The sequence below is a fragment of the Falco peregrinus genome, chromosome Z (genome assembly GCF_023634155.1).
Source record: "Falco peregrinus isolate bFalPer1 chromosome Z, bFalPer1.pri, whole genome shotgun sequence".
NCBI classification, from domain to species: domain Eukaryota; kingdom Metazoa; phylum Chordata; class Aves; order Falconiformes; family Falconidae; genus Falco; species Falco peregrinus.
Genome location: NC_073739.1, coordinates 30,541,905 through 30,555,836, shown reverse-complemented (window position 1 = coordinate 30,555,836; position 13,932 = coordinate 30,541,905). Strand labels below are relative to the sequence as shown.

Here is a 13,932-nt window from a genome sequence, read left to right as displayed (position 1 = left end):
AATAGTACACGCTTTTAACTTGCTTAGTAAATTAGGCTGCTAGCTTGCTAAACAAAGTAATACTACAAATACTATTTTTTTTCTGGCTTATTAACAGATGTTGATTCTGTCCATCATATGTTGCTACAGAACCGAGTTGCTATTGATTTTTATTATTAGCACAGGGACACAAGTGTGAAGACTTTGATAGGATGTGTTACGTGAATCTGAGTGACCACTGTGAATTAATTTACAAAAGTATACAAAACTTAAAATCCTTAAAACAAAGATCTGCAACAGAGCCAGGGGCGGGATGCCTTTGGTCTCATCTCACGGCTGGGAAACTTTGGGCCATGACTCAAAAGTATTACAGGATTTATTATAATAATCTTTAACCACCTTATTGATGTTTGCCTTATGTCTCCCATACCTTTTTTTCCTGTATTCAGTGTTTAGTTGATTGTAACATAAATCAGGTCATGGCCACCCAGCTACACACAACCATGCCTTGTCGCAATTAACAAGCAAAAAAGAGGAGGATAGAGAATGTCTGAAGAGAGATATAGGAGAGGAAGCTGGAGAATATTTGACCTAACAAGAGATGAGAGAACAGCTGGGTATTGTGAAGGAGACTAGGAAAGATAAACATGGTTATCTAGTGTTTAATAGGTGTCTGCATGCTTGTAGAGATATATAGCTATGTAACTACATGAATGATTTCTGCCCTGAGCCTGGTGGTGCATACAGCTGCGGTTTGTGTCCCGGCTCAGAGATGTAAATAGGGGCTTCTCTGTTATGGTAAAGTGTCTCCGGTTGCATAAAAAAAGAGGGAACGAAGGGAATGACCCCAGAGGTATGTTCAGAGAAGGCATGCGATGTTTCAATGTTTCGAACTTTTTGACTGAACCAGTTCTTGTTTGGTGTGCCCTTCCACCTATGTATAATGTTAATCCAAAAGAAGATTATATTGTTTACACTTTGAATGTCGATAATTGTCTTTCTGTAGATGCTAATGTAGTAGGAGGCTATGATGGCAACGTGTCGCAGCGGTTCTTCTCTTATCCAGAGTAACAGCAGGGAAAGCATTAAAGAGTTAAATCACCTTGTTTGGTAGGCAGTTAAGAATGTGAGTCAAAATTGCCACTGCTTTTGTTGTTGGTTCAAGGACATGGCTGTGAGGATTTGGATGGTATGTGCTGAATGGATTTTAGGCACCCCATTGCAGCAACATGTTATCAAAATCTGAGAAAATTTCAGCCTTTTTGGCATCCATTCACTCAATTGGCAGTATTGTTTGTTTGCTATTACCTTGGTTGCTGTCATGTTTGCAAGGGCCCTGCAGAACATGGCAAACCTGGTACTAGCTGTTCAAAAACAAAAAGGGGAAATTGTAAAATTGTATGGAACAAAGACAGTGGGTTATTTTGACATTGATAATATGTCTTAGTTGGTTTTTTATTTGTTCTATTACTTGTGCCTTGTTTTTGCTCGGTTTCAGGGGTTCTTTTGTGCAACAGGAAGGGGGAGATGCAGGAGCGGTCTGCAGACTAGGACCATGCGTGGCAATCAGTTAGCTGAGGGGAATGTGCTCGAGCTTGTCTAGACAACAATTAACATGATGAGACGTGTTTGCAGAGCACAGGGGAGTGGGGGACGGATGGTGCCAAGGAAAGGTAACACCTTGCTGTTAATTGATGGTAGTTAACCACCAATCGGGGATTGCCTAGTATGCAAGGCTTAGCTTCAAGAACCAATCTGTTTAAAACGCGCAGCTTTTGAAAGTGTATATAAACTCGTGCTTCTGTACAATAACTTGACATTTGCTTGCATCAAGCTGCGTCCCGTCTCTTCATTCGCTGCAACCACCCAAACAGAGTGGATAAGGGTTGCCTTAAAGCAACTCAGGGAAGCCTCTGTATCACAGATCCTGGTTGTCACAGGGGACTTGGACCTCCTAATGTCTGCTGAAAAGGCAACACAGAGTAATGCAAGCAGTCAAGGGGATTTGTGAAGGATGTCAATGATAACTTCTTGATACAAGTACAGTACAGGCCAGCCAGGGGTGGTGCACAGCTTGCTCTGCTCTTCACTATCAAGGAAGAACTGGTTGGGAACATGATAATCAGTGGCAGCCTAGGCTATAGTTATTATGGTGTTCAAGACCATGAAGAGAGTGAGGAAAGAGAACAGCAGAGTATAGACCTTGGACTGCAGGGGAAAAGACTTCTCATATTTGAGGGAAGTAGTAGCTGGGATCTGACTGGAGAAAGCTCCAAAAGATAAAGCAGCACAAGAAAACTGCAAGAGCTTAAAGTCAGCAGCCTCCAAGTGCAATAGAAGTCCCTCCTATTACTCAGAGAAATAAGCGAATACATGAGATAAGCACATCTAAGCCAGGATCTCCAATGCAAAAGATGGGGAGATGTGGGAAGCAGGGTCAGGCCACAAAAGGAAAATTCAGAAGCATTGCCTGGGCATTAGGGTTGGTGTTGGGAATGTTGAAGCTCTTGAGACTGCCAAAGGAGACAAGGGCAACTGGAAGAGTTTTTACTACTTACACGAACAGTAAAAAGCTGAAAAAGGAAAAGATGGTTTTGCTGCTGAGTGGGGAGGATGAACTAGTGACAGTGGACAGAGATAAGGCCAAGACAGTGTGTTCTTTGCCTCAGTTTTTGCCATCATATGTGTCTGTGCTTACATGATTCAAGGAGGAGGAAAACAATGAGCAGTGGAAGAGGGTGGAGTCAGGGACTGACTGTGAGATCTGAACCTGACCAAGTCCTTGGGACAGCCAGGTGACCCCAAGAGCTCTAAGGAAATCATGCAAGGCCGTGGGGATGGGGTAAAAACCCGTACAACTGGAGAAAGACAGTTATTGTGCCCATCTTCAAGAAAGTCCAAAAGGACAGTTCGAAGAACTACAGCCCTGTCATTCTGACTTTGGTCCCTGCGTAAATCAGGGAGTAAGTCTTTGGGGAACATTTCTGAACACATGAGGGAGAAGGTGGGCACTGGGAACAGCCAGCCCATATTTATCAGGGATAAATCACGTCTGACCAACATGACTGCCTTCTATAATGAAACAGTACTATTTGCAGACAGAGGGAGAGCAGCAGATGTCATTTATGCCAACTTTGGCAAGGCTTTTGATGCAGTTTTCCTGAGGTGTTTTCCAACCTGGACTGTCTTGTGATCCTGTGAAAAAAGAGATTCCATTGCATGGGGATGGTTGAGTTTCAGAGCATGCAGCCTGAGTGCACCCCAGCTTGTCACGGTTCAGTTTGTTTTTGGGCTGTAACAGGGAAGTGTCAGATGACAGTAGCCACAGGACTGTTTTAGACATCCCTCATCTGGATACCTGAAGCCAGTCTCTAGGGTGTTACAAAGCATCCATGTGCAAGGATTATTCTTTTACAGTTTCACAATATAAAATTTGTCTAATGAACAGATGAAAGAAACAGACTGTGTTTGACCTACATGACAACTTTGGGAGGTGCATTTCTAATACATTTGGTACGCTCTAATTATTTGGGCATTAGGAAAAAACTTGCAACAATACATGCTGTCAATGAGGCATACTTGTGAGAAAAGACTCCTTTATCACCTCCATGAGTCTGTGGTCCAAAAAGAGTGAAAAGATCTGTGAGGTCCTAATAGTTGAGCCAATATTCAACCAGAGAAGAAGGATCTGATGCAACAGGGTTCCCCAACACCACTGCCCCTCACCTTCTGATATGTGATGTTCACTATGCTATGCTATAGTAAGTAGAAATTAATGTTATCACAGCATCAAAATCTGTACTAATACATAACTATTCATAGCTTTTCTTGGTACAAAGCTTACCTTCTATCACAGAGGACTGTATCAATCAAAACTGGTCTGTTTAAAGCCAGTAGAATAGGCATAGGCCAGGGCATTCCTTTACTTATTCCAAATGGCTTTTGTTACGTATTACACAAAGCAAAATTATGTGAAGACTGGTCCAAGGTGCCTTGTGTCTCTTCCCTACACACAAAGTTTCCCTTAAAATTGTATCTGTCTCTGTGGAGTCTGGGCATTTGTTCAGAGAGAGATTTTGTTAGTTTTTTGGAAGCTCCTGTATGACTTAGAGGCAAGAGTCCTGTTGACTTTCAAGATGTCCAAGTTATTTGGAGGTTTTCAGAAACTCTTGCCTATGGGTGTTGTTGCCCTTACTGCTGCATAGTCACCCCAGAGTTAGGTCTGAGGTTTTAATCCTTGAAGTGAGATAATGAGGTTGTCTGAGTAAATGCTCTTTTTTCCTATTCATGATACAACTTGTTCAAGGTTCTAATTATATACATAATGGTGAGGTACACCTTCCATCAGCACCTAGATATATTGTTGAAAATTTTGTTTGTTTCTACTGTCTGGTATGAGTACTTCAGTCATGATTTGTATTCAAAGATAGACCTTAGCTCAGGAGTTTATAATTAAACAGGTTCTGAGGTTTCTTGTGGTGTTCATAGCTCTTTATTTTGTAAACCAGAACAGGTTTGTTTTCTCTAGCCTGTTGTGAGGTCAGGGAATAAAGATTTCTCTAGTCTACAGCTGAGAAACTGAGGCCTCATATGATCAAAGTACATGGATGGTCCTATGAAAACAGAGGATGTAACAATGCTTGTCTGGCCCACGTTCCCAAGATGATAATCTGTCTCATAGCACATGTTAAAATGCTCTAGTGATATGTTTGAATTATGGCTGTAGTATCCTGAGTTGCTGTTCAGGTAGAGAGAAGAGGAGGAAAAGGGGGCAAGTGGGGAAGAGATGCATAACAGCAGGGAGGGTGAGTGGTGCAGAAGAAGATGAATTTTCTCCAGACAGCAGCACTGAGATCTTCAAAAGCTCTCTGTGTGCAGTTTCACCCAAAGTGCTGTTGAAGGGGCTTTATGGACAGACTCAATGAATACAGAGCCAGCGCTGAGTACTATTCCAGTATGCCTCTCATGCCTGTGCACTGATGGTGTTGGCTTTGTGCTTTGCCTACTCAAACCTCCATGTTGTGTTTGTTCCATGTCCCCTCAATCATGGCAGTTACCAGCTTATCCAGTTTCCAGCCCTCATGTATGCTCTTTTCATACATGCAAACAGTAAACTCCAGACAGAGGTTTACTGCTGCCATCACTGAAACGCAAAACTACAGTAACAAAGAGAGTTAGTCCTTAAATAAGCTTTGAACAATTCTTGAGAAGCCTCATACATTGTGCATAGAGAAGAGAAAATCAACCAGCTGTCTTTATCGACACCACAACAGTAACTCTCATTTAGCCTTTCCTTGGCTGTCACTGCTTTGTGTTCATGGGGGATTCATGGTCTGGTAGTTTGGAAGCTGAATTTGGAAGGTGCAAATCCAGTGTCCAGCTGCTAGTGCTCAAGCCTTTCACTCTCTGTGTCTTAGTACATCCTATCTGAAAAGCAGAGTTAATCAGCTGTGAACATCATACGTTGTGCACAGAGCAGAGAAAATCAACTTACCTATTAGTGGGACTGAGTCGGAGGTTGCAGGCATGATCTCTGCCACAAGCAGCATGAATACTGTCAGGGAAAGCAGGACAGTGATACCTGCAGGGAGTGAACATTGAGGACAAGGATGAGGAACATGAACTCTGCAGCTGCCTCTCTGATTTCTTTGCTGTTCAACATAACCTTGTCCTAGTCTACAGCTGAGCCAAACCTATAACTTCATGTCTGCCAGTGCAGATGAGAACTTCCATGAAGCAAAAGCAGTTTTGGAGGCAACTTTATCTGGTGCCTTTTCACTTTTCTCCACTACACCCAGACTCTTGCTCCTCTTAAAGTAATGGAGAGATCATTCCTGCTGAGTTAAATGAAGCTTGAAGAGCTGGTGAACTACATTCCTTTTCCAAAGCATAACACAAACAAAGACCAGATGGTTCTTAAGGGCTAGGAGAGACTTGCAGACACATAAGTATAGTTTTTGGCTATTGCATATTATGTAACACCCTCTACAGACCTGCAGCCTGTTTTAGAAGAAGCTCTTTGTCCTATCTGGAAAGACTGTTACCAAACCTAACTGCCCTGGTGCTGAGGAATCACCACGGTCAATGCAGGAGCATTACCTTCTACTTTTGTGCCAGCATTGTACTTCAGCTCAAATAACTGCTTTCCTTGTCTCCATCCTATCTTTCATAGACAGCAATTGTATCCCTCATAGCCTGTGTTTTACTTCTTGTAAGACAGACTCCTTAGATCCTCGATGGTTTTGCTAACACTGAGGGCACTCCATGTGACTTAAAGGTCTCTATTGTCATTGGAATTGTGCAAATTGTGCACACCCTTATAGTCTCACTTGGGACAGTCTTGTGTACTTCCAGTTCCCTCCTGTCTTCTCTTGGAAGCACCCCTGCTGTCTTTATCGACACCACAACAGTAACTCTCATTTAGCCTTTCCTTGGCTGTCACTGCTTTGTGTTCATGGGGGATTCATGGTTTGGTAGATTGGAAGCTGAATTTGGAAGGTGTGAATCCAGTGTCCAGCTGCTAGTGCTCAAGCCTTTCACTCTCTGTGTCTTAGTATGTCCTATCTAAAAAGCAGAGTTAATCAGCTGTGAACATCATCAAGACATACTAGAAAAACAGAACACGGGTGACAGAGTACTATCACTGCCGCCTGTGCCAGTGACAAGTTCTGCCTCGTCCCAGGTAAAATCCAAAAGGTTTTAGTCGTGTTTAGCACAGGATGTGTGAATGCCTTACAGAAAGCTGTTACTCTGGTCTCTGCAACCAAGTAAGTCTTCTATTGCTCCTCCAGGGAAGTACTTATTCATCAAGCACTATAAGATGATTATTTTCCATTTTATAGGAAATGCTTTCAAAACAAATGAGTTCTTTAAGCACTTACCTAAAGAAATCTTCTCCCCTGAATCAGCTGGCAAAAGGAAAACAAGCAGTGCCAAGCCAGAAATGAGAACGCAGGGAATGAGTAGGTTCAAGCCATAATAGAGGGTGCGTCGGCGCATTGTGATGGTGTATGTCACATCTGGGTATGGTTCTTTACAGCATTCATAGTACATCTCATTTCTCTTTCCTGGGACACCTACAGAGAAGGAGATCAGAGCAGTGGGAAGAAGTGCAGGACTCCCAGGTACCCCCTTGGAATGGGCCAAGAACTGATGGTTTATGAGCCAGTGTGGTGTCTCCACCACATATTGTGCCTTGAAGAGTGCTTTGAGGTGTCCTGTGGCAATTGATAGAGGAGAAAAGACACCCCCAAATCAGTTACCAGGCAAAAGCCATTTTCTAGCACTTGTGACCTATGATGCTCATGTGGATGAATAGATTAAAGGGGACAAAGGACAATGTGCCTCAGTTCAGTGTCATCTGAAACCTGAAATACATCACTACAGGGTTAATAGAGGCAAGGTAACTCTTCCTGTGCTAGTGTCTTCAGCGAGGTCTGAGGCAACAGTGCAAGATGTCTGCTGTTCCCAGTCCATCTTCTGTGTTTTCTAGGGGTTATTTTCATGCCTTCTGAGTGATTAGAACCTGGCTTAGCCACAAAAGCTCATCTGGGCCAGATCAAAACAGTTCTGAGCATCCTAACATCAACAAGAAAAGATTTGCAGGCAGTGGCCAAAGATTAACTCAGTAAAACATGTATTCTGCCTTCCTGCATCCAGGGAATGGTGACAAACAGATGTCATGTTTACTAGCCCACACAGCAGATTTTATGTGTGACAAGTGCCACCTGTTCTTATCTTTCTGTCGTTCTCTTATACACATTTGCTTTGTTTCGTCAGGAAAAACAAACAGGATATGGCTTAATTTTCAAAAGGGATGTCAAGTTAAGCTTAAAGCTTGTCATATCTGAAGGTTAAGAGACGTAGTTGCCCAATATAGCTGTACTGCAGGGTTGCCCATGGTGACCCAGCTGCACTAGACTGTGTGAGATGCTGTGTGGCAGGCACTGCGGCAGCACAGGAAATGTCAGGGGAACCAGAAGAACTCAACACCTTGTATTTTTCATGCCACCATTGCTCACCTCTTTATTTCTTTCTGTGCACATGACAGAAGATGTGATAATGTGTATGTTTTGACAAGAGCCTTCAAAGTCTCCATAAAGGATATGGCCATGACTTTTCTGAGGTGTTACTTCAGGTCTCTGCTGTATGAGCTACATAAAGGCCTGTTTTGTCCACCTCTGGCCAGGGCTGAAGGCAGTTAAACCACAGGCCAGGCTCTTAATCAGATATACAAAGTTATTGGGCAGCAAAAACTACTATAAAGGACCACTGGAAAGTCAAGGGTGCTCTGAAATGGACAGACTTTAGGAGGACTTCCCTATAGAGTCCTTCAGCTTCTCATGAAACTGAATACTAACTATGTTTATTATTATACTCTTTCTCAGATGCCCTGAATGATAAAACCACTGCATGCACTTGGTCAGTGAGAGTTATTTCCTTGTCTGCATATCCAGACTAGAAGATGAAATGTTCCTTTTGCAAGCTCTCCTTAGGATGGTCTATCAAGTTTCATAGCATTGCTTCTGCTACAGCTACATAAGTTCAAAATAACTCACTACAAGCCCACTCCAGATAACTGGTTCTGAGCATAGATTCCTTTTTAAAAAATACATTTTCCAAAGCACAGAAGGGAATAGAGACATACTGAATTGCAGTTATTATGAACTGGTAGGCACTTAGATGGTTTGCTGGGTTGAGAGATATTAATCTCTGTAAAAGCTCATTCCACTTTTACTGAAATAGTGGGTTTTACACCAATTGTTGGCTGACATGTTAGAGGAGATGTGACAGTGGTGTTCCATGCACCTACATGAGACACATCCAAGTTTAGTACTGACAAACCGCTCAGATGCATCAGGACGAGTAGATTTCATTTATGTACCCAATTGCAGGCAATTGCTTCAGAACACAGTGTTTTCAGACACAGTTCAATGAATGCAGCTGAAAGATTGTCTCTGAGGTGTAATTTTTTTCTTTCTTTTCTTATTCTTTTTTCTGCCCCTTACATAGGAAATGTCTGTATTTTGTGTTCCAGTAGGATTGATCATTTCTATATATTTGGGATTTGCCATTGAAAACTAGAGTAGTGAAAATTTTTAGGCCAGCCAATTTACCCACTAAATCCCATTCTCCATTTGAGATGTAGTTGGAAATATCAGCCTCGAGCATCTGCAGGTCAATCAACCAGCCACTGTGAGTCCAGGAGCCAAACTTCAAATCACACTTCTGCACATCAAAGGGGAACCAGCGGACATCAATGTAACATGTGCTCTTCAAAATGCCTGTGGATAGAAATCAGTGAGAACCAAGCATGGGCAAAGTGCAATTCATCTCTATCTTTATTTGTCCAATTGACCGCAACCAACTTTCTTCTCCAAAAGTCTGTGTGGTGTGGTCATGGTGTAACCAAGTCAGTAGAGCAGGTGGAAGATGCTACTATGAGTGGAGTAACCTCCCTTTCTGGGACACCAGTGAAGATTCCTCTCTCTTTAACTGCATCCTTGAGATAGGTTGCCCAGGACACTGTGGCCACCCAGGAGCAGCCCAACCCATCTCCTAGGTTGGCCCTAGCAGATCACATGCAGCGCTGCAGAGCCCGACAGGAACGTAGAGTACTTAGATATCTATGCTCTGTGGCTGGAAGTAATGTGACTCACTCTGAAAGGAGCTCCTTGTCAGGCCCTGCATTAGACCCGTCGTCCTTTGAAAATACATTGTTATGCTAAACCTCGCTCTGTGCTTGCCTTTATCTTCTGTATGTTAACTGGGGCCTTGAATTTTTACTCTGGATGTGTCTAGTCCACCATCATTATTTCATGTGACATTTTAAGCAGTTTAGGCAAATAACATTTGTATGTTGTTGCAAACTAATTATTTTTTTGTTATTCTGCTGAGAGAAGAAAAAAAAAACACCAACATTAATGGATGCTCCAAACTTTCTTCCCCAGCTGTCCAGCAGCGTGGAGGGCTTGGAGAGGAGGGAAGATGATCTGCACAGGCTGTGTCACCTGCAGCTGGTGGCAAAGAACAGAGGTCATCCCTGCAAACCCTCACCCCTGTGGGTCTGCAGCTTTGCAGCCTTCACCTTACCTCGCCAGCTCACTGCATGCTGGCCGGTTCAGAGGCACCATGTGAAGCAGGGCAGCTTCTGCTTTACTGGAAAATTATCTCCAGTGGTGCACTTAGCCTACCAGTTTGCAGTAACTGTTTCTGTGTGCTAATGTGAAACCCAGCTCTGAGTCACCTAACTGAGAAGAGTTTAATGTTTTCCAGTAAGTTCTTGAGCCATGCCTTTTGAAGATAGAATCCCCCAGACAGAGATCCTTGATTACTGCCTTTCCCAGCCACTACGAAGGCTGAGGGCACTGTCACATAACCATGGGTGCAGGACCCTGCACAAACTGCTGCTCTGGGGCATCTGGGTTCCCTTTGTTGTCCCATTATGTTCTGGCAGGTCTGATTCCCACTGTCATGGCCATTTCTGGATGGGCTATGTGGAGGCTTTTCTCATAGTTTCTCCTGAATCTTGGCTCTGCTGTTTTCTTTAACAGCAGACAGCTGTCCCCTGCTTGTCCTTTTTCTCTCTGCCTCCACCTATCTTTTTTTTTCTAATGGAGAGCAGCACTGAGTACAGCCTGCTCTCAGAGTCATGGGAAATAAAACTTTAATGAAGCTTTGGAAATACCACCTTTTCCACTCTTTCATGTTTTCCAGTGTCTTGACTAATCTAGCTGCTTCTGCGAACCTTTGTTGCCAGTCAGTAGTCTGATAATCATCATTTCCTTCTAAAAATTTGAAAAGTTGTCTGGCAGCAGTTAAATCCCTGTAGCAAAGGGCTTCCTGTGCTTTACACAGCAGATTTCCCTTATTACTTCTTCTCTCTTTCTTCTTTCCTTGGGTTCTTAAGTAACCAGTTCTTCACCATGGAGTTCATAGCTCACCAAGAGATGGGTGTGACACCAGATCTGTCCATATAGGCACCCTCTGCATCTCCTCCCTACCTGGAGGGATGGAGAAGGCTCTAGTCTGGTACATGCCATTTTTATTCCTGTCCCATGTTGCTCCCTGGAGACCAACCTACCCATGGCTCTGTCCCAGTGAAACCACAGGGATGCTTTAAGGGGTCTCAACAGAGGACCAGCCACCAGGGAAGATCCATTTGTTCCCTAGTGGGTCCTGTGAAATTGTTTGGGGTCAATCTGCCAGCAGCTATGACACAAAGTTTGGGCATTTGTTGTCCACCACAGTGAGTGACTGTGGGGATAGCCAGTGTATTTGCTGGTAGGTCCTGGCTGCTGGGCCCTACAGACACAATCAGCCATACAGATGGAGAACTGGCTGAGGCTTGGGTCTGGCTGTCTGAGACTGGTCTCTGTCTTTCCACCTGGCTTCAGCCTGGCAAGGAGGGTTCACTGCAGAGGGAATGCTGATCTCAGGGTTTCAGGGTTTCTCAGCTGTAGCCACACACCTCTCCACCCTCAGGAAAGAACTAATTGGATTGCACATGAAACATGATGTGAGGGCACACGACACCTTGCTTTAGACAACACCTCAGCTGGGCCTCTGAATATTCTGAGCAAACTGCTCAGGAGAGTAATGTATTAGTTTGTGAAGTGGAAGTGGAAATACACAACTGGACCTAAATTATTTCAGTGGTTCTGTACCATAATTACACAGCTTGCAAAATTTCCACAGACTGCTTCTAAACACCTTGGCTTCATTCATGAAGGAAAACTGCTTGAGTTATTTGACTTAAAGCAAACATATGTTCTCTGTGCCCTACCTGGAGGAATATATTGGCAGGATCCGGAGTAATTCACCAGCACATTTGTGTGAAATGTCGCATCAAATCTTTCATCCGCACTATAACACAGTATAAACAAAACAAAGAAAAAGTAAGCTGATGTTTGAGTTAAGATGTAGTAACTGTCAACATGAAAATAATTATGTCTAAATTTAATGCACAGAATGTCTGAGTTAAGGTCCTACTCCTGGGTGAAGAGTCCACCCTTGACTGGTATCTCAGCTTCCAATAGACACTGTTGGCCTGCACCAAGGCATGCCGGTTGCATGCTGCAATGTCCTCAAAGAAGTGAGAGGCAGAGCTGTTGGGTCTCTCAGAGTAAAGACAGAAGTGAAAAGAACAAGTGTCACAGTAGCTGTACCCAAAGACCAGAAAGTCTGGGGCTGCTGTCAGAATCAGGCAGCTCACGGTATAAATCAAGTTATCTGTTACCCAAATATCTGTTGTGAGAGTAATGGTGGCCTGAGGCAACAGTTCTGCAGTCTCATAGGATGTAGAGAGGCCAAAGGTTTGCTTCAAGCAATGGAGGCAGGCACTGAGGAGAAGCTGTTTTAGATTTTGGGGCTTGTAGGAGGACACTCATTGAAACTCTAAGAGCAGAAACTAGGTGAAAAGGATAAAAAAAAAAGATAATTTCTTTAGGATTTCAGCAATTCTGAGAAAAATAAGGGAGTTACAAACAGGTAAGAACAAGAATTCTTCAAGGGAGCAGGCCCAGAAGCTTTCTCCAGAGGGCGTCTTGGGAAAAGATTAACTATGGAGGGTTCCCCTGGCAGATGCTGTAGAGCTTTGCCTGGTATGGATATGTGCAGGTCTATGTTGCATGACTACACCATCTTAGACACCCTGTTTCACAACCGGATGTGGAAAATTCAGACTGTCTGTTCCTCCTGGGACCTGCTCTTTATTGATGTCTGTGTCTTCTGTCCTCAGTATTGTCCTCAGCACAAAACAAAGGGGATAAAATTGAAAAGGAGAAATGCAGGATGACTAGTAACTCAGAAGACATAAAAGGCAGCAAGAAAGTTTTTTTATAAATGCGAAGAAACAAGGAAAAGGCAAAGAACCAGATAGATCCATTACTTGCTGTGGAAGGAAAAGAAACAACACTGTACAGAGAGCTGTAGTATCCTACACTGTCTGTGTTTCACTCTTCACAAACAATTAACTCACTACAACCATTTCTCCCACAGTGGCAGGAGCCCAGGACAGAATAGGAGAGGAACAGGTTAAAGAAGTGTGGATAAGGCAGATTTCACTTGGCAGGGCTGATGAAATTTACTCTTCAGAACTGAAGGAACTGGCCGAAATACCCTCTGAAGCATTAACAATTATCTGAGAGCACTCATGGAGAACAGGAAGAGCTCAGTGAATTGGGGAAGATCAAAGAGAATGCTGTTTTTTTTCTTTTAAAGGTGAAATTATAGACATATCAGCCTAACTTCAAAGATAATGAGGTAAGAACAGCTGGCACAGATTTGTCAAGGGCCAACTACATCAAATCAGTCTAATTTTCTTACTGACCGAATAATAGGAGGCAGGTAATACATCTGAAAATCAGAAACCCTTTGTCACGTCATGTTCGTATGAACAAACTACAGTAATATGGACCAGGCTATAAGCCTGCTTTCTAGAGACTGAAAAAGGAATAAAGAGACTGTGAAGACTGACGCTGAGGCAAAGAACACTTAAACAATCCAGGTCACTCCAAGCCTCCTTTGGATATCTTGTAGTGAGGTCTTGGAATGGAAAATGGATCTTGGTGATCTGGGGAAACCAACAGAATGAAATTCAGTTTGGTTGATTAGAAAGTATTACCCTTAAAACTGTCAGAGAAAGACAGATCAGTGACCTAGGAAGACAGCAAGGCTGAAGTAAAACATCTAGGGTTTGTGATAGATCAAAAAATAAGTCCAAAACTAAGATGTTAGTCAGAGTAAAACCAAACCACCATCCTCCTGGAAAGCATTAAGCAAACATCTGTCTAGAGAGTTTCCACTCCATTTAACATTGCAGAAGTGCTGGCTAGAGACCTGGATTCAGCTCTGGAAGAGGAAAACATTTTAGAGAGCTTTCCCTGAGAGAAGAGCAGAGAAATGATGAAAAGAGGTCTAAAATATGAGTGATAAAGAAAGTGAGAAGAAAAT

General features: G+C 43.1%; 1 protein-coding gene across 3 annotated transcripts in view; it reads right to left on the bottom strand.

Moving 5' to 3' along the window:
• LOC101922648 (neuronal acetylcholine receptor subunit alpha-7-like) overlaps nucleotides 1-13,932 on the bottom strand; it is a 72,081-nt gene that overhangs the window by 18,675 nt on the left and 39,474 nt on the right. For all 3 annotated transcript variants that reach the window (XM_055791555.1, XM_055791556.1, XM_055791557.1), the window contains 4 exons: nucleotides 11,765-11,844; nucleotides 9,096-9,263; nucleotides 6,861-7,055; nucleotides 5,474-5,560 (listed from right to left, as the gene is read on the bottom strand). In XM_055791555.1, coding sequence (XP_055647530.1) covers nucleotides 5,474-5,560; nucleotides 6,861-7,055; nucleotides 9,096-9,263; nucleotides 11,765-11,844 — 530 coding nt within the window. The remainder of the gene's footprint in view (nucleotides 1-5,473; nucleotides 5,561-6,860; nucleotides 7,056-9,095; nucleotides 9,264-11,764; nucleotides 11,845-13,932) is intronic.